Source organism: Coregonus lavaretus (genome assembly GCF_964263955.1).
Source record: "Coregonus lavaretus genome assembly, chromosome: 19".
Classification (NCBI taxonomy): Eukaryota; Metazoa; Chordata; class Actinopteri; order Salmoniformes; family Salmonidae; genus Coregonus; species Coregonus lavaretus.
Window position 1 is genome coordinate 37,302,105 of NC_140006.1, and position 26,705 is coordinate 37,328,809.

The 26,705-nt window shown below is 46.5% G+C and overlaps 1 protein-coding gene across 3 annotated transcripts; it reads left to right on the forward strand.

Annotated features, from left to right (window-relative positions):
• LOC311146877 (anoctamin-8-like) lies at nt 1-26,567 on the forward strand. 3 transcript variants are annotated; one of them, XM_084183491.1, is made up of 17 exons: nt 1-203; nt 3,278-3,388; nt 4,028-4,160; nt 4,969-5,107; nt 5,230-5,326; nt 5,429-5,545; nt 5,895-6,022; nt 6,710-6,871; nt 7,867-8,019; nt 9,661-9,787; nt 15,941-15,996; nt 16,330-16,404; nt 16,509-17,180; nt 17,431-17,622; nt 19,576-19,707; nt 24,678-24,788; nt 25,156-26,567. In XM_084183491.1, exons 1-17 carry the CDS (start codon nt 47-49, stop codon nt 25,831-25,833), a joined length of 3,240 nt encoding a protein of 1,079 aa, XP_084039617.1. In that variant the 5' UTR covers nt 1-46; the 3' UTR covers nt 25,834-26,567. The 3 variants fall into 3 exon arrangements, with proteins under 3 accessions (XP_084039617.1, XP_084039618.1, XP_084039619.1); XM_084183493.1 differs by lacking the exon at nt 1-203 and adding an exon at nt 896-978; XM_084183492.1 differs by lacking the exon at nt 24,678-24,788 and having other exon boundaries at nt 25,156-26,565.
• The last annotated feature ends 138 nt before the right edge of the window (nt 26,568-26,705 follow it).

The window sequence follows — 26,705 nt, forward strand, 5'->3', positions numbered from 1 at the left end:
TGTCTTTTCAGCACATCACCCGCACTGAACTGTGAATTAATGCGCCATGATCGTGACGATTGGAGCACCTGATCCCGCCGCTTCTGTAAACAGCACCGCGGACGGCGACAGGGTAGGGGAGAGGATGGAGAAGACGGTGCCCACTGAAGACGACAAGAGAACTAAGCAAGAACAGACATATTCAATGTCGTTCGGTGTCCTGGGTGAGTGTCTTGAGGAATAGAGTATTTGTCGTCATGGGGTGCGTGAATTCAAGATAGATGGTTGTAGGGAGTAAAATTATCAATGCTATTTGTGGTGGTACTAGACTATGATGCGGTATTCTCAAACATTCACGCAAAATGCCATTGACCCCAGTACTTGAGGTTAATCACATACACCGTTCATATTAGGCTACATGCCACGTTTGTTTTTGTTTTTGGTGCGTCGCGTCAGGTAGCATTGTGCGCATTCCGATGAGCAGGGCCGAAAGTGGCGGCTGCCTTTTGTTGTCCCACAGGTGTAGCCTAGCCTATGGGTCCAATGCGACTGCATTTACGTCTATTATATTGTTATGATGTCGGCTATGTATTGTAATAAATAATGGATGTACATTATTTATTTCAGTGTTCTAGCAGTCAAATAAGGGGGTTTAAACGGAAACTGTAAGACTAAAAGTTGAATATTTAATTTAGGAGTTGAGTAGCCTTAAGTGGTTATTTTATTACAACTTTGTCCTGAAAAAACGGCATTGTGCAATGTGCAAACATTAAGCAACCACACACATTTATTACAAGTCCACATTTCTTACGCAAATACTCAGTACACAATATCACAATGTCCCAGAAAGCCTGCAGTTATCAGAACCATCACAGACACATTTTACCGCACTTTGTTTTTGCAAATTCTGTCACAACTTGGTAGAGGCGAGAGCTGACTGACTGGTATTTTTTGCAATGGCTGTGGAAAGTCCTCCAAGAGCAGCAATGCCAAAAAACGGTATGGCACAGGACATGGCTTTATTATGAATTTGGAGATGGAGGTCAACCTGGTCTCAGAGCATTTGGTATTATTCTTTTTATTTTAGGACATTTTTAGCAGACGCTTTTATACAGAGCGACTTACAGTTAGTGAGTGCATACATTTTCTTACTGGCCCCCCGTGGGAAACGAACCCACAACCCTGGCGTTGCAAGCGCCATGCTCTACCAACTGAGCTACACGTAAATCCGAGACACTCCATTTAGTTTGATACATTACGTTTCGTATGGTGTGTATTCATTTGTGGATGTCCATCACCAATTTCGTATGATATGTTTCGAATTACAATTCATAGTATATGTTACGAAGTGCAAAACGCACAATATGTTACAAATTTGCAAAATGTATGCTATGTTACGAATTCTAGCTAGGTGGCTAACGTTAGCTAGCTCGCTAACGTTAGCTAGGCTAGGGGTTAGGGTTAAGTTTAGGAGTTAGGTTAAAGGGTTAAGGTTAGGGGAAGGGTTAGGGTTAGGCAAAGGGTTAGGGGAAGGGTTAGCTAACATGCTAAGTAGTTGCAAAGTAGCTAAAAAGTAGTAAGTAGTTGAAAAGTTGCTAATTAGCAAAAATGCTAAAGTTGTCCGTGGTGAGATTCGAACTCGCAACCTTTGGGTTGTGGGGGATAATGACGCGATGCTCAGAGCCCGTATCCATAAAGCGTCTTAGAGGACAGTCCTGATCTAGGATCAGTTTTGCCTTTTCGATTATAAATTGGCACTGCTACTCTGAGACGCCTAATGAATACAGGCCCAGATGTGCTATTGGATGAGGGGACATGGGGATAACCCACATTCAATAGGCTTTGGACTGCATTTCTACCATTTTTACTGTCATACTAGTATCCTCCATTCAGTACACACACACACAAAATTGGCCTGTGATTTATGTTGGGCAAAATTGTGTTGATCATAAAATAAAAGTGTTGGTTAGGAAAAGAGCACCACAGTAAAGTCAGTAGGTACAATCACAAAGGAACATGACCCCATTTTCTATATCTGCTGATAGATGGCTTTTGACATGTTGCTACTAGTAGACCTAGCAGTCCCAGCACGATAGCAGTACCTAGTATAGTGCTGTCATCGGTTTAAACAGTGTTGACAGTGAAGATAAAAGTATACAATTTAGTTGTGTAAGAATGGGGAAGGATAGAGTAGTTGATGCTGTTCATAACAAAAGCACGATAGTGGCACCTGGTTAGAGTGACAAGATTAATTTCACTGCACAATCTAGACATGGCTCACAAGTTAGGGGAGGGAAAGTGAAATGGGGATACCTAGTCAGTTGCACAACTGAATGCATTCCACCGAAATGTGTCTTCTGCATTTAACCCAACCCTTCGGAATCAGCCTAGTGGTGTGTGTGGGTGTAAATGTGTAAGAGAGACAGAAAGAGAGAGACAGAGAGAGAGAACATGAGAGAGAGACACAGAGAGAGAGAAAGTGAGAGAGAGACAGAGAGAGAGACCGAGAGAGAGAAAGTGAGAGAGACACAGAGAGAGAGAAAGTGAGAGAGAGAGAGAGATGGCAGGGAATGTTAGAGGACAGGACAGGACATGTCGGTAACAGGACAGTTATGGGATTGTCAGTCAACGATTCTCGTTGTTATTGTGTGTCACATGGTTTGACCTGGTTAAGTTGGACGCTTTACTCGGCAGAGCCTGTGGTTAGTACCTCCCATGTAGTGGTTGATTTTCAAGAGCAGTGCTCCCAAGCTACCATACAAGTACTGCAGCTTAGTAGAGCAAACACTGTGAGCGTAATGTTCTGTTGTACAAACAACTTAAATACACAGAGCTTGTGTTGTACAAGAGGAGCTGATCCCTTTTTTAATCATGCCAATGTAGGAAATGATCATGTCTGATACTTTCTGATTTGGGATGATCTCTGCCCATTTCTGACTTTCAGACAGGGGAAAGCAGTAACAAACTGCTTTGGCCTTGTTGATGGGCAGGTGAAGCTGACAGTGAGGATTTGACATTTTGGCAGAATCCTCCCTCTCTCCTTCTGTCACCCATGTCCCCATTACACCGCACTGACTGATGTGAAATATTCTCTCTCTCTCTCTCTCTCTCTCTCTCTCTCTCTCTCTCTCTCTGTCTCTCTGTCTCTGTCTCTCTCTCTCTCTGTGTGTCTCTCTCTCTCTCTCTCTCTCTCTCTCTCTCTCTCTCTCTCTCTCTCTCTCTCTCTCTCTCTCTCTCTCTCTCTCTCTCTCTCTCTCTCTCTCTCTCTCTCTCCTTCCCTCTACCTCTTCCCCTTTAGATAAATTGTTTGGGAAACGCCTCTCGCAGGCCAGACAGTACATCATGTCCCATAAATCCTGGCTGAAAATGGTGCCCACGGAAGACTGTGATATACTAATGACATTCTCAGGTACGCTAAATCACCACATTCACCTTCCACGGTTCAGTCCCTTCAACCATGATGGGAAACTTAGAGGGGGAGTCTTATTGGCCGATGTGGGCAATGAGCCAATCACTCGTTGACGTGACACAGAACAGTCTACAGGGACTATTGAATAAAATCTAATACCTGTATGTTTGTTTCAGAGTCAGGCACTCTATGATTCTGTACACATGCTGTGTGGGTTTACACAAATGGATCAATCTCATTAGTCAAAGCACATTTCCCACATGGATCGCAAATCAAATTGGGTTGGATATTAATTATTGCACTCATTCTTGCAGGATGGGATGAAATGAATACCCCATAAACACTAGGGCGGTTACCTAATTGATTGTATTGACCTTTTCATGGCTCCACCCTCCCACGGTTACCGTTGCTACCTCTGTCAAGCTTTGAAGAATGTTGTCGTTGCAGCCTCCTTATTTGAATGTTCCAAGAGTCTGTGATCAGTCTGATGAATGACTAGAATGTGAAGTGTAAAAAAAAATGTAAACGTTGAATGATTGCGATTAATGGCAATTGGGCTGTGGCTGTAAATAGACTCAGACTCTTAAATAAATTAAATACAAAAGCTGACATAGAAACTGACCATTTCCTCCTTTGTAGACACCATAGACGACCACACCTTGCTATGGCTGCTGAACCATATCCGACTGGGAATCCCACAAGTTACAATCCAGATCCGACAGCATCAACACACACGGGGCTATGCATTCTTCATTACAACCACATTTGAGAAGTAAGACACTCCACTTCTTACCTGACATTTAAGTCAGAAATGTAATGGTTAAATGTTAATTATATAGTAGTTACCTAATAAGTACTATTTTGTTTCTCTGTGATTGTTTGAAACAAGCACCACCACGTACCATTTGGCATCCGAAGTACTCACATTGTTAACGCATCATTTGTAAACATCACATTCGTAAATAGTGGCCTGGTTCCAGATCCGTTTAAAAAAAATTATTTGTATTTATTTTACCTTTATTTTAACCAGGTAAGCCAGTTGAGAACAAGTTCTCATTTACAACTGCGACCTGGCCAAGATAAAGCAAAGCAGTGTGATAAAAACAACAACACAGAGTTACATATGGGGTAAACAAAACATATAGTCAAAAATACAACATAAAATATATATACAGTGTGTGCAAATGTAGCAAGTTATGGAGGTAAGGCAATACCTTACCTGTTTGTGCTGTGTTGCAATGGTTCAAATAAAATAAAATAAAATTGTATTTGTCACATGCGCCAAATACAACAGGTGTAGACATTACAGTAAAATGCTTACTTACAAGCTCTTAACAATAATGCATTTTTAAGAAAAATAAGTGTTAAGTAAAAAATTGATAAGTAAAAAATAAAAATACAAAATAATTAAAGAGCAGCGGTAATGGTTGGTTTGACAATGACCATAGGAGGAGTTGGCAAGACAGAACAGTTAGATATGGGACCAGGTAAACAGCATCTGACACAGGACTGTTAAATAAAATGTAAATGTAAATGTAAAGCTTGTATCCTACTCTCCCCCCTTCTCTTCCTCTCCTCAGCTTGCTGCGTGGTGCAGAGCTGACGGGGATGTGCAAAGTGGTCAAACCACAGTATGGAGGTGGAACACGTAGGTTTTCCTGTGAAGAGGATAATATTTACGAGAACATAGAGAGCGAGCTGTGCTTTTTCACCTCACAGGTTCGTATCAGTTATGGCTATGATCTCCAAACATATTTAAACGTCTCTGATATATGTCCTGTTGCTGATTTTTACCTTGTTTCCTCAAACTCTGTGGTTGTTCGATCTTATATTTTCTTCAGGAGCGTCAGAGCATCATCAAGTACTGGCTGGACAACCTGCGAGCCAAACAAGGGGAAGTCCTTCACAACTTCTACTTCCTTGAGGGACAACCAATCAGTAAACAGTTGTTTTTGTATTTCATCATTGCCTGACTCTACAGCATCACAATAACATCTAAGACAGCTTTGTTATTGACTGATAACTATGTGTTCATCTCAGTTCCAGAGCTGATGGCCAGAGGAGTAATCTATCAAGTGTTTCCTCTACACGAGCAACGGATCCTCGGTCAGCTGATGACGTCATGGGTCCAAGCTGTCTGTGAGAGACAGCCTTTGGGTGAGCAGCACCTGTTGTAGGTCCTCTGTAGCTCAATTGGTAGAGCATGGCGCTTGTAACGCCAGGGTAGTGGGTTCGATCCCTGGGACCACCCATACGTAAAAATGTATGCACACATGACTGTAAGTCGCTTTGGATAAAAGTGTCTGCTAAATGGCATATTATTATTATTAATTGTTACAATTAAATGCTAATTCTATCATAGAATAAGAGAATATCATTTGCACTACATAAACAATATCAATGGAAAAATACACATTTCTTAAAAATATAATTTACTAACTAAAGCCAATGACCCATTGTGTCTGTCTTTGTCTGCCATGTTGTTGGTGTCATGTCTGTGTGTCAGATGACGTCTGTGATTACTTTGGGGTGAAGATTGGCATGTACTTTGCCTGGCTGGGTTTCTACACCAACTCCATGCTGTACCCTGCAGTCATCGGCTTCCTACTGTGGATCCTGGCTGAGGCTGACCAGGTAGGTGGTGCAGCATCACATTACCTAATGGAGACCTCACACTGGTCAATATACCTGTCAAAAGTACAATCTTAGAAAAAAGGGTTGGCTGTCCCCATAGGATAATCTTTTTGGTTCCAGGTACAAGCCTTTTTGGCTCTAGGTAGAACCCTTTTGGGTTCCATGTAGAGCCCTCTGTGGAAAGGGTTCTACATGGAACCCAAAAGGGTTCTACCTGGAACAAAAAGGGATATACCTGGAACCAAATAGGGTTCGTCAACCCTTTTAGGTTCTAAGTAGCACCTTTTTTTTCTGAGACTGTATCATACACAATGTAGTTTAGCCTAGTCCCTAATCTGACAATTACATAGGAGTTTGCAAGATAGCACAAACAGATCTAGAACTAGGCTACATGTAGCTATCATACACAATAGGAATTCACAGTTTTACAATACAAATGACTCACTTGTTGGAATCTATGTGTATGTGTTTTCTCTCTCAATCACTACCTTAAAATACATGTGAAAAATATGGATGTGTTGGCCTATACTACAAAACTATATTTCACCTACCATAGCACCATAGCACTTACCATCTCGGTGCTCTGTGATACATGTCCAGTGTTATTTTTAGTTGATAGATAGTATAAAGATTCCCCTAATCTGTATGTATCTCATGTGGCTCACCCACTTCTCCACTCCCCCACAGACCAGCCAGGACATCTGCTGTGTGGTGTTTGCCCTCTTCAACGTGGTGTGGGCGACACTCTTCCTAGAGAGGTGGAAGCGGAGAGAGGCCGAGCTAGCATACAGGTGGGGGACACTGGATATCCCTGCCGAGTCCCTTGAAGATCCTAGACCCCAGTTTCGGGTGAGCATCCTGTTATTGCATCCTATTCATTCAGAGTTAGGCCGAGATTCAGTCTGGGCGCGTTGTACAGCGTTTGTTATTTAAAGATACTTTCCGATTGAGCCGAAATCTGCCCTGTTTACCGTGAATGTCTGCAAACGTTGAGAACATTGCCTTTAAAAGACACATTGTTCGACAGCGCTCTACAACGCATCATGGATTGAATCCCGGTCTTAGATTACTACCAGTGCTGTTTGGTTCCTTCAGGACTATTGGACAGAGGACATATTCCATCAGCAACCTCATACAGCTTTCCCAGGGTCAGAGTTTACGGGTCTACAGGGATAAGTAATCATGAGCTGTAGGCTTGGAGAGTGTGGTGTGAATTCCAAGGGTTGGGGGCAGGGTTCATGCCTCCTGGGGTTTCTAAAGGGGCAGTTGTCTCTGTCCCCTATCAGGCCCGGCTAGCTCAGTCGGTAGCGCATGAGACTCTTAATCTCAGGGTCGTGGGTTTGAGCCCCACGTTGGGTGCAAAATGTTTTAGCTGGTGTTCCTGATGTCCTCAATTACTGGTCATATCTCAATTTGGCAACGTTCATGATGCCTCCTGTGCACTCTACAGAGGGAGTTGTCAATATTCCTTCCCGGCCAAGCTAGTCGTGGGTTTGAGCCCCTCGTTGGGTTTTAATGGGTGTTCTTGAGGTTCTCAACTACTGTCATATCTTAGGGGGACACATGGCTCTTGTGGTTTCTAAAGTTCCCATGTGGCTCGGTTGGTAGAGGATAGCGCCAGGGTTGTGGGTTCGATTCCCACAGGGGAATATATGCACATTTATGTACTCAGTACTGTAAGTCGCTCTGGATCAGAGCGTCTGCTAAAATGTAAAGGGGGAGCTGTCTGTTCCTGGCTAGCTCAGTTGGTAGCCCATGAAACTCTTAATATCAGGGTTGTGGGTTCGAGCCCCACGTTGGGCGCTAGCATTTTAGTTGGTGTTGGACATGTGTGTGTTTTTCAGGGTGTGAAGCGGTGTAGCCCCATAACAGGCTGTGAGGAGTTTTACTACCCACCCTGGAAGAGGACGATGTTCAGGTGGATGGTCAGCCTCCCCATCTGTCTCCTCTGTCTCTGCTTTGTCTTCCTGGCCATGCTCGTCTGTCTGGAGATGCAGGTAAGAGACAGAAATCTATATTGACATTTAAAGGCAATGGTAAACGCTGCATATGTCGGCACAATAGGAAATTACCTTTCAATTTCAACCGTGCTACAATGAAGATATTTTGCGCTACGGATTGAATCGAGCCCTTAGCCATCGTAATCAAACATGTCCACTATTGAAGTATTGAAAGAAGGTTGAGGCGGCAGCTTAATTCTCTTTAATAATATTTATTGCTGACACGATTTCAAAGGAAGCTCCTTCGTCAGAACACTAAGTAGTGTTAGAGATCGATTCAATCCGTATCGCGGAAGTTCAGAAGTATAGCGCAAAATAAATGTCAAGGTAATTTCCGATTGAGCTGACATACAGTGCATTCGGAAAGTATTCAGACCCCTTGACTTTTTCCACATTTTGTTACGTTACAGCCTTATTCTAAAATGGATCAAATAAAAATAAGTCCTCATCAATCTACACACAATACCCCATAATGACAAAGCGAAAACAGGTTTTTAGAAATGTTTGCAAATGTATTTAAAAAAAAACAGAAATACCTTATTTACATAAGTATTCAGACCCTTTGCTATGAGACTCGAAATTGAGCTCAGGCGCATCCTGTTTCTATTGATCATCCTTGAGATGTTTCTACAACTTAATTGGAGTCCACCTGTGGTAAATTCAATTGATTGGACATGATTTGGAAAGGCACACACCTGTCTATATAAGGTCCCACAGTTGACAGTGCATGTCAGAGCAAAAACCAAGCCATGAGGTCGAAGGAATTGTCCGTAGAGCTCCGAGACAGGATTGTGTCGAGGCAGCATTGAAGGTCCCCAAGAACACAGTGGCCTCCATCATTCTTAAATGGAAGAAGTTTGGAACCAAGAAGACTCTTCCTGGAGCTGACCGCCCGGCCAAACTGAGCAATCGGGGGAGAAGGGCCTTGGTCAGGGAGGTGACCAAGAACCCAATGGTCACTCTGACAGAACTCCAGAGTTCCTCTGTGGAGATGGGAGAATCTTCCAGAAGGACAACCATCTCTGCAGCACTCCACCAATCAGGCCTTTATGGTAGAGTGGCCAGACGGAAGCCACTCCTCAGTAAAAGGCACATGACAGCCCGCTTGGAGTTTTCCAAAAGGCACCTAAAGGACTCTCAGATCATGAGAAATGAGATGGTCTGGTCTGATGAAACCAAGATTGAACTCTTTGGCCTGAATGCCAAGCGTCACGTCTGGAGGAAACCTGGCACCATCCCTACGGTGAAGCATGGTGGTGGAAGCATGGTGGTGGTAGCATCATGCTGTGGAGATGTATTTCAGCGGCAGGGACTGGGAGACTAGTAACAAAATGTGGAAAAAGTGAAGGGGTCTGAATACTTTCCGAATGCACTGTATGCAGCGTTTACCGTGAATTAAGTCTCCACTAACGCGGGAACATTTCCTTTCAATTACAATCGCTCTATAGGAGCCTTTAGTGTCAGTTATCATGAGTGTATACTGTACATTCTGCCGTTTAAATCACAAGGAACCCAATTCACTTTTCAGCCATAGGCGTTTTTAAGATCAAAGAGAATGGCTCAAGGGTTGATTTACCTGTCTTTCTGTAATTAAATATTTCAATTTTTTGGTTTATCTCTTCTCCTTTCTTTTTATAGGAGTTTGTGATGGAAATTAAGGAGTTACCCAGTATCACAAGATTCATTCCTAAAATTTTGCTGGCCATCGTTGTGACTGTATGTGGTGAGGTGTATAGGAAGATCGCCCATTGGCTCAATGATATGGGTAAGCTGTCCAGCTGAGATTCACTAATATGAGCACCAGGTGAGGAATGATCGGAGCAGTGAGGTAGCCTCAAAAACCCGACCCTAGGCAACTGTCAAGGGGTGCTGAAGGTGGGTGTGGTGCATGAATCAAGCGCAGGACGCAGAAGCTCAGTCCAAAAGACTTTAGTGCAATATTCACGTAGAAAATAAGCACAATAAGCCCGAAGGCGAAATAACGGCGCACACAGGCGTCAAACAAACGGCGCACTAACATGTGCGAAAAACCTCTCCAAAACACTGGAGGGAAGTACGTAGCTCCAACAGTGGCCTGAGTGGCGCAGTGGTCTAAGGCACTGCATCGCAGTGCTAACTGTGCCACTAGAGATCCTGGTTCGAATCCAGGCTCTGTCGCAGCCGGCCGCGACCGGGAGACTCATGGGCGGCGCACAATTGGCCCAGCGTCGTCCAGGGTAGGGGAGGGAATGGCCGGCAGGGATGTAGCTCAGTTGATAGAGCATGGCGTTTGCAACGCCAGGGTTGTGGGTTCGTTTCCCACGGGGGGCCAGTATAAAAAAAATATTTAAAAAATGTATTCACTAACTGTAAGTCGCTCTGGATAAGAGCGTCTGCTAAATGACTAAAATGTAAATGTAAAACAGAAGAGCAATCACACACAAAGACAAACACACACAACGAGAACTAAATAGGACACTAACGAGGACTAACAAGACACAGGTGTACAACATCAAGACAAAACCAAACGAACACTAAACATAGATCGGTGGCAGCTAGTACTCCGGGGACGACGACCGCCGAAGCCTGCCCGAACCAGGAGGAGGAGCAGCCTCGGCCGAAACCGTGACAGTACCCCCCCCCTTGACGCGCGGCTCCAGCCGTGCGCCGACCCCGGCCTCGGGGACGACCAGGAGGACGCGGAGCAGGGCGCGCGGGATGGTCCCGGTGGAACTCCGACAGGAGAGATGGGTCTAGGATGTCCCTCCGCGGCACCCAGCACCGCTCCTCTGGGCCGTACCCCTCCCACTCCACGAGATACTGGAGACCCCCCCATCCGGCGTCTTGAGTCCAAGATGGACCGAACGGTGTACGCCGGAGCCCCCTCGATGTCCAGTGGGGGCGGAGGAGTCTCCCCTATCTCATTGTCCTGGAGTGGACCAGCTACCACCGGCCTGAGAAGAGACACATGGAACGAGGGGTTAATATTCTTATACTCAACAGGTAGATGTAACCTATAACACACCTCGTTCAATCTTCTCAGGACTTTAAAGGGCCCCACAAACCGCCGACCCAGCTTCCGGCAGGGCAGGCGGAGGGGCAGGTTTCTGGTAGAGAGCCAGACTCGATCTCCGGGTGCGTACACCGGCCCCTCACTGCGGTGGAGATCGGCGCTCGCCTTGTGACGAAGGACGGCCCACTGCAGGTGGACGTGGGCAGCGTTCCACGTCTCTTCCGAGCGCCTCATCCAATCATCCACCGCAGGGGCCTCGATCTGGCTCTGCTGCCAAGGTGCCAGAACCGGCTGGTAACCTAACACACATTGGAAGGGGGTTAGGTTGGTAGAGGAGTGGCGGAGAGAGTTCTGGGCCATCTCGGCCCAGGGAATGTACCGTGCCCACTCCTCCGGCCGGCCCTGGCAATACGACCTCAGAAACCTACCCACATCCTGGTTGACACGTTCTACCTGCCCGTTACTCTCCGGGTGGTACCCTGAGGTAAGGCTAACCGAGACCCCCAACCGCTCCATGAACGCTCTCCAAACACGGGAGGTAAACTGGGGGCCTCGATCAGACACTATATCCTCGGGTACCCCGTAATGCCGGAAGACGTGGGTAAATAGGGCCTCAGCGGTCTGTAGGGCAGTAGGAAGACCCGACATAGGGAGAAGACGACAGGCCTTAGAGAACCGGTCCACAACGACCAGGATGGTGGTATTCCCCTGAGAGAGGGGAAGGCCTGTCACAAAATCCACCGAGAGGTGGGACCATGGTAGTTGTGGAACGGGCAGGGGTTGTAACTTACCCCTGGGCAGATGTCGGGGCGCCTTACACTGGGCGCACACCGAGCAGGAGGAGACATAAACCCTCACATCCCTAGCCAAAGTGGGCCACCAGTATTTAGTGCTAAGGCAATGCACTGTCCGGCCAATACCCGGATGTCCAGAGGAGGGTGACGTGTGAGCCCAGTAAATGAGTCGATCCCGAATCTCGAGCGGAACGTACTTCCGACCCTCAGGACACTGTGGAGGGCTGGGGTCGGTACGCAACGCTCGCTCGATTTCGGCATCGACCTCCCACACCACCGGTGCCACAAGGCAAGACTCCGGTAGTATGGGAGTAGGCTCAACGGACCTCTCCTCCGTGTCATACCGCCGGGACAGCGCATCTGCCTTACCATTCTGGGACCCAGGGATGTACGTGATTTTAAATACGAACCTGGTGAGAAACATACTCCATCGAGCCTGGCGAGGGTTCAGTCTCCTCGCTGCCCGGATGTACTCCAGGTTCCGATGGTCAGTCAAAATGAGGAAAGGGTGTTGAGCCCCCTCAAGCCAATGCCTCCACACCTTAAGGGCTTGAACTACAGCTAACAGCTCCCTGTCCCCAACGTCATAGTTACGCTCCGCCGGGCTGAGCTTTTTTGAGTAAAAAGCACAGGGGCGGAGTTTAGGTGGCGTGCCGGACCGTTGAGAGAGAACGGCCCCTATACCAGCCTCAGACGCGTCTACCTCAACCTGAAAGGGTAATGCGGGATCCGGATGCGCCAGCACCGGAGCCGACGTAAACAGGTCCTTCAGTCTCCTAAAGGCCCTGTCCGCATCAGCTGACCACTGCAGGCGCACCGGACCCCCTTTCAGAAGGGACGTGATGGGAGCTGCCACCTGTCCAATACCCCGGATAAACCTCCGGTAGTAATTCGCAAAGCCCAAGAACTGCTGCACCTCTTTTACAGTGGTTGGAGTTTGCCAATTACGCACAGCGGACACACGATCCACCTCCATTCTCACCCCTGACGCGGACAACCGATAACCCAAAAAGGAGACCGACTCCTGGAAAAACAGACATTTCTCTGCCTTGACATATAGGTCGTGCTCCAACAGCCTCCTCAATACACGACGCACCAGGGTTGTATGCTCGGCTCGGGTAGACGAGTACACCAGAATGTCATCAATGTACACGACCACCCCTTGTCCCTGCATATCCCGGAAAATGTCATCTACGAAGGATTGGAAGACTGATGGAGCATTCATCAACCCATATGGCATGACGAGATATTCGAAATGACCTGACGCTGTCTTCCATTCGTCGCCCTCTCTAATGCGCACCAAGTTATACGCGGTCCAGAGATCCAATTTTGTGAAAAACCGCGCTCCATGCAATGACTCTGTCATGGTCGCAATCAGAGGGAGTGGATAACTGTATTTCACAGTAATCTGATTGAGACCACGGTAATCAATGCACGGGCGCAACCCTCCATCTTTCTTCTTCACAAAAAAGAAGCTTGAGGAGGCGGGAGAAGTGGAGGGCCGAATGTATCCCTGTCTCAAAGATTCGGCTATGTAAGTCTCCATAGCTTTTCTCTCCTCTTGAGACAAAGGATACACGTGGCTCCGTGTGAGCGCTGCTCCTGCCTGGAGATCAATCGCACAATCCCCCTGTCAATGAGGAGGCAACTGCGTCGCCCTAGTTTTACTAAACACGAGAGCTAAATCCCCATATTCAGGCGGAATGTGCAGTGCGGGCACTTGGTTTGGACTTTCCACCGAAGTCGCCCCCACGGAAACACCCAGACATCGCCCCTCGCACTGAGCAGACCACCCATCGAGAGCCCTCTGTTGCCACGAAATAGCAGGGTTATGGGTGCTTAACCAGGGAATTCCCAGCACCACTGGGTACGCAGGAGAGTCGATCAGATACAGCTGTATAGTCTCTTCATGACCCCCCTGCGCACACATCCTAAGTGGTGCTGTGATCTCCCTAATCAACCCCGACCCCAACGGGCGGCTATCTAAGGCATGAACGGGAAAAGGTTTGTCAACAGGTAGGAGAGGGATCCCTAAATCTAAACAAAACTTCCGATCAACAAAATTCCCAGCTGCGCCTGAATCTACTAGCGCCTTATGCTGGGAATGAGGTGCAACCTGTGGAAAACACACAGGTATACAAAAGTGCGCAACAGAAAGCTCTGGGTAAGTGGGACGTCTACTCACCTGGGAGGCCCCCCCAGTGCGTGGCCTGTTGTCTTCTCCCCCGGAGAACCCTCCCCAGCACCTGGCCGCAGTGTGCCCTCCACGACCGCACTTGGTGCAGGAGACAGGCCCCCTCAGGCTCCTCCTCCTCCTTTCTCTAGCGCCGGCACCCCCGAGCTCCATAGGGCTCGGCTCGGAGGTGCCGGAGGGCGGAATGGACGGAACCCCCTCGGGACGTCCACGGGTGGCCAGCAGGGTGTCCAGACGGATGGACTTATCGACCAACTGGTCGAAGGTGAGATGGGTATCCCTGCAGGCCAACTCACGTTGAACGTCCTCCCGTAGGCTACATCGAAAATGGTCGATGAGGGCCCGTTCATTCCACCCTGCGTCCGCCGCTAGAGTCCGGAACTCTAGAGCAAACGCCTGTGCGCTCCTCCTCCCCTGTCTCAGGTGGACTAGACGCTCCCCCGCCGCTTTGCCCTCCGGTGGATGGTCGAACACGGCCTTGAAGCGGCGGGAGAACTCGGCGTAGGAGATGGTGTTGGCGTCCATCTTCCTCCACTCGGCGTTAGCCCACTCCAACGCCTTGCCCGTGAGACAGGAGATGAGGGCGGAAACGCTCTCGTGTCCCGAGGGCACCGGGTGTACAGTGGCCAGGTAGAGCTCCACCTGCAGGAGGAACCCCTGACACCCGGCAGCTGTTCCGTCATACGCCCTCGGGAGCGAGAGCCGAATCCCCCTGGGTTCCGGACCTGGGACTGGTGGACCGGCCGATGGGGTTGGCAGGGTAGGTGGAGGTGTGGGTACCCAGCTGGCCTCCCATCGGTGCAGGGTGTTGATGACGTCCTGTAGAGCGGTCCCCAGTTGTCGTATCTGGTCATCTTGGCCGCGAACATGCTCCTCGAGCGACTCAGGCGTAACTGCAGATCCTGCTGATTCCATTTTGGTGTGTGATTCTGTCAAGGGGTGCTGAAGGTGGGTGTGGTGCATGAATCAAGCGCAGGACGCAGAAGCTCAGTCCAAAAGACTTTAGTGCAATATTCACGTAGAAAATAAGCACAATAAGCCCGAAGGCGAAATAACGGCGCACACAGGCGTCAAACAAACGGCGCACTAACATGTGCGAAAAACTTCTCCAAAACACTGGAGGGAAGTACGTAGCTCCAACACAAAACAGAAGAGCAATCACACACAAAGACAAACACACACAACGAGAACTAAATAGGACACTAACGAGGACTAACAAGACACAGGTGTACAACATCAAGACAAAACCAAACGAACACGAAACATAGATCGGTGGCAGCTAGTACTCCGGGGACGACGACCGCCGAAGCCTGCCCGAACCAGGAGGAGGAGCAGCCTCGGCCGAAACCGTGACAGCAACAGTGACTAGGGTCTGGTTTCAATTATGGACTCTTTATGGCATAGACCTACATCACTACTTTATCCTCTTAAATAAAATACAAAATAGTAGCTAGCAAGATGGAGATCACAGAGGTTATTTTTAATGAGTGCATTTTCCGAGTGGCTAGTTTACATCAACTACCTTAACTAAAACAACTGCAACGGTTTTGCCTGCAAACTTTGGTTTTGAATCGCGACGTTCGAGCATGTCTGCCTCGTGGTTTTTATGGGAGAGTCCCCAGATTTTTTCCCCCCCCTGATCGACGTAGGCAGTGACGTAGTTCCTCTATGCCAAAAGAGTCCATGATTGAAACCGGGCCCTAGTCACTGTGTTGCCTAGGGTGGGGTTTTCCAGGCTAGCAGTGAGGGTCCATCTCAGAGCAGGAGTACTGATCTAGGATCAGGTCCCTCCCTGTCCATGTCATCTACAAGACAAACGCTTTATGAATACTGGCTCTGATCTCTTCAGGTTTAATACAAAGTGATCACACAGGTTTGTTCAGTAATCAGTGTCAAATGGAGCGATGTATTTTGATGATTCTTATCACTTTCTTACAGAGAACTACAGACTTCAGAGTGCCTATGAGAATAATCTCATCATTAAAATGTTTTTTGTAAGTTAGACTTTTCATTCTTTTATTAACTGTTCTCTATTATCCAAAGGGGTGTATTATTGACTAATACTTTTGTATGTTTAGAAATGTCTTGCAAAGCTGTCATCAAGGCAAAGGGTGGAATCTCAAATGTAAAATATATGTTGATTTGTTTAACACTTTTTTGGTTACTACATGATTCCATATGTGTTATTTCATAGTTTTGATGTCTTCACTATTATTCTACAGAATAAAGAAAAACCCTTGAATGAGTAGGTGTGTCCAAGCTTTTGACTGGTAGTGTATGTTTAGAAATGTCTTGTCTCATTCAGATTCATTCTCTTCATTTTGCAGTTTGAGTTTATAAATTCTTACCTTAGCCTTTTCTACATCGGATTCTACCTCAAGGACATGGAACGACTAAAGGAGGTAAAAGCTGTGAATTAGATTTGAACAATGGAAAACATGATTGAACAAACTTATTCTCCTTAAAGAACAACAATAAAAGAATCACTCACACTGTCTCTTCACAGATGCTAGCCACTCTCCTGATCTTCCGCCAGTTCCTCCAGAACATCAAGGAGGTGCTCCAGCCTTATCTGTACGAGCACCACAAACTAGGAGTATTTACCCCCAAGGTCGTGTGGGAGGTTCTCCAGGCCATAGTGATCAAGTACAGCCGCCTGGCTCTAGGAAAGGCCCAGGCTTCATGGACTATCCAATCCCTGCTAGGCCCCAAAGGCATTGTCACACATCCTGTGAATGGACAGACAGAACAGAACAAGAGAGGAGATCTAAAGGCTGGCTACAGGTTCACAGAGGAAGAGTGGGACATAAATGACACACTGAGGCAGCGGAAGATTAGCTTCAATGAGAAGGTGGATGTTGCTAGGGACGTTGCCATGGCGACCCAGCCTGAGGACAGCTTCCCCGAGGACAGTCCCACGATGGTGGAGGAGGGCATGGATCCTTCCAGCATCTTTGAGATAGGTGACGATGACAGTGACTATGAGTCCTCTGAGACCAAGGAGACCAAGGAGACTAGTGTCTCCCCACCAACTGAGTGTGACACGGTAGTATGCCAGAGACTGAAAAGTCCAATCCCAGAGAAAGAGTCCACAAAGTCCTGGATTGACCCGCCTGAGGAGCCTAAGTCTGTCATCGTCACCCAAGCGGAGATCGAGAGCTGCATGCAGACATATGAGGTGTGTCTTAGTTGTCAGATCTGTTGCTATGAACTTGATCTGCTGCCTATCAGTGCAACACAGGTCATTATGTTTATATTGTACACATGTTTAGTTGCATTTGAATGGACTTTAGTTATTAGTTGGTGCATACGAAGCCCGGCATACAGTGCATTCAGATTTGAAGTAAAAAAGTGATTTAAACACAAATGCTATTCTATGACAACCCCAGCAGTTATGTGACTTTGATTTTTGACCTCTGATCCAACAGGACACCCTGCAGGACTACCAGGAGATGTTCATCCAGTTTGGCTATGTCGTGCTCTTCTCCTCTGCCTTCCCATTGGCTGCCATGTGTGCCCTCATCAACAACATTATCGAGATCCGGAGTGACGCCTTGAAGCTCTGTACTGGCCTGCAGAGGCCCTTTGGCCAGAGGGTGGAGAGCATCGGACAGTGGCAGGTTAGTGGTCGCTCACATCTGGGCTCATATTCAAAAGACATCTCAGAGTAGGAGTGCTGGTCTAGGGTCAGCTGCCCCTTGTGCCATGTAATCTTATTCATTATGATCTAAAAGGCAAAAATCGTCATAGATCAACACTCCTATTCTCCAATTATGAGTTTATCCTGGTACAGTATGTCCCAGGACATATATTCAAATACATTTAGGCATATACAGTGGGGGAAAAAAGTATTTAGTCAGCCACCAATTGTGCAAGTTCTCCCACTTAAAAAGATGAGAGAGGCCTGTAATTTTCATCATAGGTACACGTCAACTATGACAGACAAATCGTGGAAAAGAATTCCAGAAAATCACATTGTAGGATTTTTTATGAATTTATTTGCAAAATATGGTGGAAAATAAGTATTTGGTCACCTACAAACAAGCAAGATTTCTGGCTCTCACAGACCTGTAACTTCTTCTTTAAGAGGCTCCTCTGTCCTCCACTCGTTACCTGTATTAATGGCACCTGTTTGAACTTGTTATCAGTATAAAAGACACCTGTCCACAACCTCAAACAGTCACACTCCAAACTCCACTATGGCCAAGACCAAAGAGCTGTCAAAGGACACCAGAAACAAAATTGTAGACCTTCACCAGGCTGGGAAGACTGAATCTGCAATAGGTAAGCAGCTTGGTTTGAAGAAATCAACTGTGGGAGCAATTATTAGGAAATGGAAGACATACAAGACCACTGATAATCTCCCTCAATCTGGGGCTCCACGCAAGATCTCACCCCGTGGGGTCAAAATGATCACAAGAACGGTGAGTAAAAATCCCAGAACCACACGGGGGGACCTAGTGAATGACCTGCAGAGAGCTGGGACCAAAGTAACAAAGCGTACCATCAGTAACACACTACGCCGCCAAGGACTCAAATCCTGCAGTGCCAGACGTGTCCCCCTGCTTAAGCCAGTACATGTCCAGGCCCGTCTGAAGTTTTCTAGAGTGCATTTGGATGATCCAGAAGAGGATTAGGAGAATGTCATATGGTTAGATGAAACCAAAATAGAACTTTTTGGTAAAAACTAAACTCGTCGTGTTTGGAATGCTGAGTTGCATCCAAAGAACACCATACCTACTGTGAAGAATGGGGTTGGAAACATCATGCTTTGGGGCTGTTTTTCTGCAAAGGGACCAGGACGACTGATCCGTGTAAAGTAAAGAATGAATGGGGCCATGTATCGTGAGATTTTGAGTGAAAACCTCCTTCCATCAGCAAGGGCATTGAAGATGAAACGTGGCTGGGTCTTTCAGCATGACAATGATCCCAAACACACCGCCCGGGCAACGAAGGAGTGGCTTCGTAAGAAGCATTTCAAGGTCCTGAAGTGGCCTAGCCAGTCTCCAGATCTCAACCCCATAGAAAATCTTTGGAGGGAGTTGAAAGTCCATGTTGCCCAGCGACAGCCCCAAAACATCACTGCTCTAGAGGAGATCTGCATGGAGGAATGGGCCAAAATACCAGCAACAGTGTGTGAAAACCTTGTGAACACTTACAGAAAACGTTTGACCTGTGTCATTGCCAACAAAGGGTATATAACAAAGTATTGAGAAACTTTTGTTATTGACCAAATACTTATTTTCCACCATAATTTGCAAATAAATTCATTAATAATCCTACAATGTGATTTTCTGGATATTTTTTTCTCATTTTGTCTGTCATAGTTGACGTGTACCTATGATGAAAATTACAGGCCTCTCTCATCTTTTTAAGTGAGAGAACATGCACAATTGGTGGCTGACTAAATACTTTTTTTCCCCCACTGTATTTACCCCACCTGCAATTAAGCTTAAACTCAGAGAACCATTTTAAAATCATGCAGTTCTTTAAAAAAGCATGACAACAGCTATTTCATTCATAAAGATAATTTCCCTCTGAGATATTTTAATCTCTTCTCTTTCTGTGTGCAGACTGCAATGGAGGTCATGGGCTTGATAGCCATCATGGTGAACTGTTATCTCATTGGCCAGTGTGGTCAGCTGCAGCGTCTCTTCCCCTGGCTGAGCCCAGAGATGGTCATCATCTCCATTGTGGTACTGGAGGTAAAACACAATGCAGTGGACAGCCATAATGGATGGCTTCACCGTGACAAGCGGTAGACCGATGCCACAAATACAAACAACAATCGCAGCAATTGTGGTACTATTTATATAGCACCTTTCTCAAAACCAAGGAGGCTGTACATAAATCACACAGAGTACAGGCTATAAAACAATGCGGGGGGGGGGGGGGGGGGGCATTGTTTTTACCTCGGTCTACCGCCTTCACACAAATACGGAATTTTGTTTAGAATATAAATTGCAGCATTGTACAATAATGTAGATCCATATTGGGCTGTCATTTAAAATTGAGAAAGACATGACAGGTAATTGAGAAGAACAAGAGCTGCTGAAAGGCAGGCGCCCAACGTGGGGCTCAGACTCACGACCCTGCGATTAACAGTCTGAGCTAGCCAGGCTCCCTTTACACAACATACAGCTGATCAAGCAGCTCCCTTTACACAACATACAGCTGATCAAGCAGCTCCCTTTACACAACATACAGCTGATCAAGCAGCTCCCTTTACACAACATACAGCTGATCAAGCAGCTCCCTTTACACAACATACAGCTGATCAAGCAGCTCCCTTTACACAACATACAGCTGATCAAGCAGCTCCCTTTACACAACATACAGCTGATCAAGCAGCTCCCTCTACACAACATACAGCTTATCAAGCAGCTCCCTTTACACAACATACAGCTGATCAAGCAGCTCCCTCTACACAACATACAGCTGATCAAGCAGCTCCCTTTACACAACATACAGCTGATCAAGCAGCTCCCTTTACACAACATACAGCTGATCAAGCAGCTCCCTCTACACAACATACAGCTGATCAAGCAGCTCCCTTTACACAACATACAGCTGATCAAGCAGCTCCCTTTACACAACATACAGCTGATCAAGCAGCTCCCTTTACACAACATACAGCTGATCAAGCAGCTCCCTTTACACAACATACAGCTGATCAAGCAGCTCCCTTTACACAACATACAGCTGATCAAGCAGCTCCCTTTACACAACATACAGCTGATCAAGCAGCTCCCTCTACACAACATACAGCTGATCAAGCAGCTCCCTTTACACAACATACAGCTGATCAAGCAGCTCCCTTTACACAACATACAGCTGATCAAGCAGCTCCCTTTACACAACATACAGCTGATCAAGCAGCTCCCTTTACACAACATACAGCTGATCAAGCAGCTCCCTTTACACAACATACAGCTGATCAAACAGCTCCCTTTACACAACATACAGCTGATCAAGCAGCTCCCTTTACACAACATACAGCTGATCAAGCAGCTCCCTTTACACAACATACAGCTGATCAAGCAGCTCCCTTTACACAACATACAGCTGATCAAGCAGCTCCCTTTACACAACATACAGCTGATCAAGCAGCTCCCTCTACACAACATACAGCTGATCAAGCAGCTCCCTCTACACAACATACAGCTGATCAAGCAGCTCCCTTTACACAACATACAGCTGATCAAGCAGCTCCCTCTACACAACATACAGCTGATCAAACAGCTCCCTTTACACAACATACAGCTGATCAAGCAGCTCCCTTTACACAACATACAGCTGATCAAGCAGCTCCCTCTACACAACATACAGCTGATCAAGCAGCTCCCTCTACACAACATACAGCTTATCAAGCAGCTCCCTTTACACAACATACAGCTGATCAAGCAGCTCCCTTTACACAACATACAGCTGATCAAGCAGCTCCCTTTACACAACATACAGCTGATCAAGCAGCTCCCTTTACACAACATACAGCTGATCAAGCAGCTCCCTTTACACAACATACAGCTGATCAAGCAGCTCCCTCTACACAACATACAGCTGATCAAGCAGCTCCCTTTACACAACATACAGCTGATCAAGCAGCTCCCTTTACACAACATACAGCTGATCAAGCAGCTCCCTTTACACAACATACAGCTGATCAAGCAGCTCCCTTTACACAACATACAGCTGATCAAGCAGCTCCCTTTACACAACATACAGCTGATCAAACAGCTCCCTTTACACAACATACAGCTGATCAAGCAGCTCCCTTTACACAACATACAGCTGATCAAGCAGCTCCCTTTACACAACATACAGCTGATCAAGCAGCTCCCTTTACACAACATACAGCTGATCAAGCAGCTCCCTTTACACAACATACAGCTGATCAAGCAGCTCCCTCTACACAACATACAGCTGATCAAGCAGCTCCCTCTACACAACATACAGCTGATCAAGCAGCTCCCTTTACACAACATACAGCTGATCAAGCAGCTCCCTCTACACAACATACAGCTGATCAAACAGCTCCCTTTACACAACATACAGCTGATCAAGCAGCTCCCTTTACACAACATACAGCTGATCAAGCAGCTCCCTCTACACAACATACAGCTGATCAAGCAGCTCCCTCTACACAACATACAGCTTATCAAGCAGCTCCCTTTACACAACATACAGCTGATCAAGCAGCTCCCTTTACACAACATACAGCTGATCAAGCAGCTCCCTTTACACAACATACAGCTGATCAAGCAGCTCCCTCTACACAACATACAGCTGATCAAGCAGCTCCCTTTACACAACATACAGCTGATCAAGCAGCTCCCTCTACACAACATACAGCTGATCAAGCAGCTCCCTCTACACAACATACAGCTGATCAAGCAGCTCCCTTTACACAACATACAGCTGATCAAGCAGCTCCCTCTACACAACATACAGCTGATCAAGCAGCTCCCTCTACACAACATACAGCTGATCAAGCAGCTCCCTCTACACAACATACAGCTGATCAAGCAGCTCCCTCTACACAACATACAGCTGATCAAGCAGCTCCCTTTACACAACATACAGCTGATCAAGCAGCTCCCTTTACACAACATACAGCTGATCAAGCAGCTCCCTCTACACAACATACAGCTGATCAAGCAGCTCCCTCTACACAACATACAGCTGATCAAGCAGCTCCCTCTACACAACATACAGCTGATCAAGCAGCTCCCTCTACACAACATACAGCTGATCAAGCAGCTCCCTCTACACAACATACAGCTGATCAAGCAGCTCCCTTTACACAACATACAGCTGATCAAGCAGCTCCCTTTACACAACATACAGCTGATCAAGCAGCTCCCTCTACACAACATACAGCTGATCAAGCAGCTCCCTTTACACAACATACAGCTGATCAAGCAGCTCCCTTTACACAACATACAGCTGATCAAGCAGCTCCCTTTACACAACATACAGCTGATCAAGCAGCTCCCTTTACACAACATACAGCTGATCAAGCAGCTCCCTTTACACAACATACAGCTGATCAAGCAGCTCCCTTTACACAACATACAGCTGATCAAGCAGCTCCCTCTACACAACATACAGCTGATCAAGCAGCTCCCTCTACACAACATACAGCTGATCAAGCAGCTCCCTCTACACAACATACAGCTGATCAAGCAGCTCCCTCTACACAACATACAGCTGATCAAGCAGCTCCCTTTACACAACATACAGCTGATCAAGCAGCTCCCTCTACACAACATACAGCTGATCAAGCAGCTCCCTCTACACAACATACAGCTGATCAAGCAGCTCCCTTTACACAACATACAGCTGATCAAGCAGCTCCCTCTACACAACATACAGCTGATCAAGCAGCTCCCTTTACACAACATACAGCTGATCAAGCAGCTCCCTTTACACAACATACAGCTGATCAAGCAGCTCCCTCTACACAACATACAGCTGATCAAGCAGCTCCCTTTACACAACATACAGCTGATCAAGCAGCTCCCTTTACACAACATACAGCTGATCAAGCAGCTCCCTTTACACAACATACAGCTGATCAAGCAGCTCCCTCTACACAACATACAGCTGATCAAGCAGCTCCCTTTACACAACATACAGCTGATCAAGCAGCTCCCTTTACACAACATACAGCTGATCAAGCAGCTCCCTTTACACAACATACAGCTGATCAAGCAGCTCCCTCTACACAACATACAGCTGATCAAGCAGCTCCCTTTACACAACATACAGCTGATCAAGCAGCTCCCTTTACACAACATACAGCTGATCAAGCAGCTCCCTTTACACAACATACAGCTGATCAAGCAGCTCCCTTTACACAACATACAGCTGATCAAGCAGCTCCCTCTACACAACATACAGCTGATCAAGCAGCTCCCTTTACACAACATACAGCTGATCAAGCAGCTCCCTTTACACAACATACAGCTGATCAAGCAGCTCCCTCTACACAACATACAGCTGATCAAGCAGCTCCCTTTACACAACATACAGCTGATCAAGCAGCTCCCTTTACACAACATACAGCTGATCAAGCAGCTCCCTCTACACAACATACAGCTGATCAAGCAGCTCCCTTTACACAACATACAGCTGATCAAGCAGCTCCCTTTACACAACATACAGCTGATCAAGCAGCTCCCTCTACACAACATACAGCTGATCAAGCAGCTCCCTTTACACAACATACAGCTGATCAAGCAGCTCCCTTTACACAACATACAGCTGATCAAGCAGCTCCCTTTACACAACATACAGCTGATCAAGCAGCTCCCTCTACACAACATACAGCTGATCAAGCAGCTCCCTTTACACAACATACAGCTGATCAAGCAGCTCCCTTTACACAACATACAGCTGATCAAGCAGCTCCCTTTACTCAACATACAGCTGATCAAGCAGCTCCCTTTACACAACATACAGCTGATCAAGCAGCTCCCTCTACACAACATACAGCTGATCAAGCAGCTCCCTCTACACACCACACACAGCTGATCAAGCAGCTCCCTCTACACACCACACACAGCATGGCATCGTCACACTCTTTCCACTCTGGTATAGATGAATCTACACTTTTCTGTGTTTTTATGTCACTGTTTGCTCAGTCTGTCCTTTGTTGTTTTGGGATTGACAGCATTTTGCCATCCTCCTCAAATACGTCATCCACGTGGCCATCCCTGATATCCCTGGATGGGTCGCAGACGAGATGGCCAAACTAGAGTACCGTAGAAGGGAGGCTTTTAAGGTACAGTGGCATAGGTTGTGTCCTTTATGTGTCTTTTCTTTGCATTTTTTTAAATCTTTGAATCGTGTATGCCTGCATTAGGCTTCATACAGCCACTTTAGTATGTCAGAGTCCATCAGGGCATCCTTTTGTACTGAATGTATCAAAAGGATATGCCTCTGACACTTCACTTGAACCCTCCAGTAACGTTGGCCTACATAACACTGTCATTATAATTTAATGACTTAACAGATTTCATACAGTCATAAAAGCTGATGTCAGCATATGGCGTCTAACTTCACACAATCATGACACAAACCAAAGCTAGTCATAGATAGTGTCTGCTCTCTTTCTGACACATATTGTATATTACCTTGTTCGTATGCAGAAGCATGAGCATCAGGCCCAGCAGCACTTCCAGCAGCAGCTGAGGAGGCGGCGTGAGGAGGAGCTGCAGCGTCAGGCGGAGCTCCAGGCTGAGGCCCGGCAGGAGAGCGAGTACCACAAGGCCGACCACCAGCACCAGCACCACCACGACAAGACCCAGGGCAAGCCTGGGGACAAGCCCAAGAGACCCAGCTCTCTGCTGGGTAACAACAACGTGATGAAGCTCAAGCAGATCTTCCCCCAGCAAGGAAAGTTCTCTACGGGCACGGCCCGATCCCCTCAGTCCCCAACCGGGGCAGAAGCAAAACTACCAGGTTTCCTCAGCTTCAAGTTCCGAAAGTCTCCGGAGTTGAAGAAGGAGCCGTTGTCAGTAACACCAGCACCGGGGACAGTGGTGACGGCTGCTTCCGTGAACCAGGAGAGGTCCCAATCCCCCAGCAGGACCTTCAGCCCAGGGAAGCTGTTCAGCTTCAGCAGGTCAGAGGGCGCAGTGGTGTGTGCGAACGGGGCTCAACCGTCCAAACTAGGTGATGCTGGCCCCCAGGCCACTCTTAACACTCAGCCCACCAGGCAGGACCTGAACACAACTCCGTCAGGCGAGGTGCTACCCTTGTCTGACAGCGAGAAGGGAGAAACGAGACAATCTAGCGATACTGACAACTCTGGCTCCAAGTGTTAATCCTTAATCATGGCAACATTGAAAATGTAAGAAAGGGATGCAGAGTACGATAAATTGTTATCCTTGTTAAAATGTCACCATGTTAGATGCAGAGTACGATAAATTGTTATCCTTGTTAAAATGTCACCATGTTAGATGCAGAGTATGATAAATTGTTATCCTTGTTAAAATGTCACCATGTTAGATGCACTTCCTGTAGGTCATCCTGAACAAGCTAAATGATGAAATGTAAGGTCAGAATGCAGCATGTTTTGGGATAATTCTCCACAATCCAAATGACAGTAAATATAGGCTATATCTGTTCTATATACTGACTGTATAAGTGGATACTATGTACAAATTGTAACAGTTTACCCCCTTGAATGAAGCCCAAGTTCCGTAATTAAATAGTTATAAGACTGCATGACTTGTGGTTCTGATAATCATAAAGCATTCCTGTTAGATCTGGATGGCAGTTTCCATTAAAGATTTTGTCAATCCATTAATCAGATTTGATGTCTTAAAAGCATGGCACATCATCTGCATACCTGAAATAAATGTATTCAGTTATTCAGCACCTTACAAGCCATCTTATATTCCTGCAATAGTACAGAATAAGTACATTCACTGTGACTGTGAGAGATATTCTATTTTTCTTAACTTTGTTTTTCTATGAATTATTTTATTACATGAAGTAGTGAATGTACCTCAATGATGCAAAACGCACTTCAATAAACTTCATCATGAGACCACAGAAAATGTAATGCATCACGTTTTTAACACATTTCATTGAGTGAGTTACCATGCCAACTTTATCACGTAGCCTGCCTATTCTTGCCGTCTGTATTTATATTCATTTACTAGCCACCTTTGCGTGTAAACAAAATATGTTT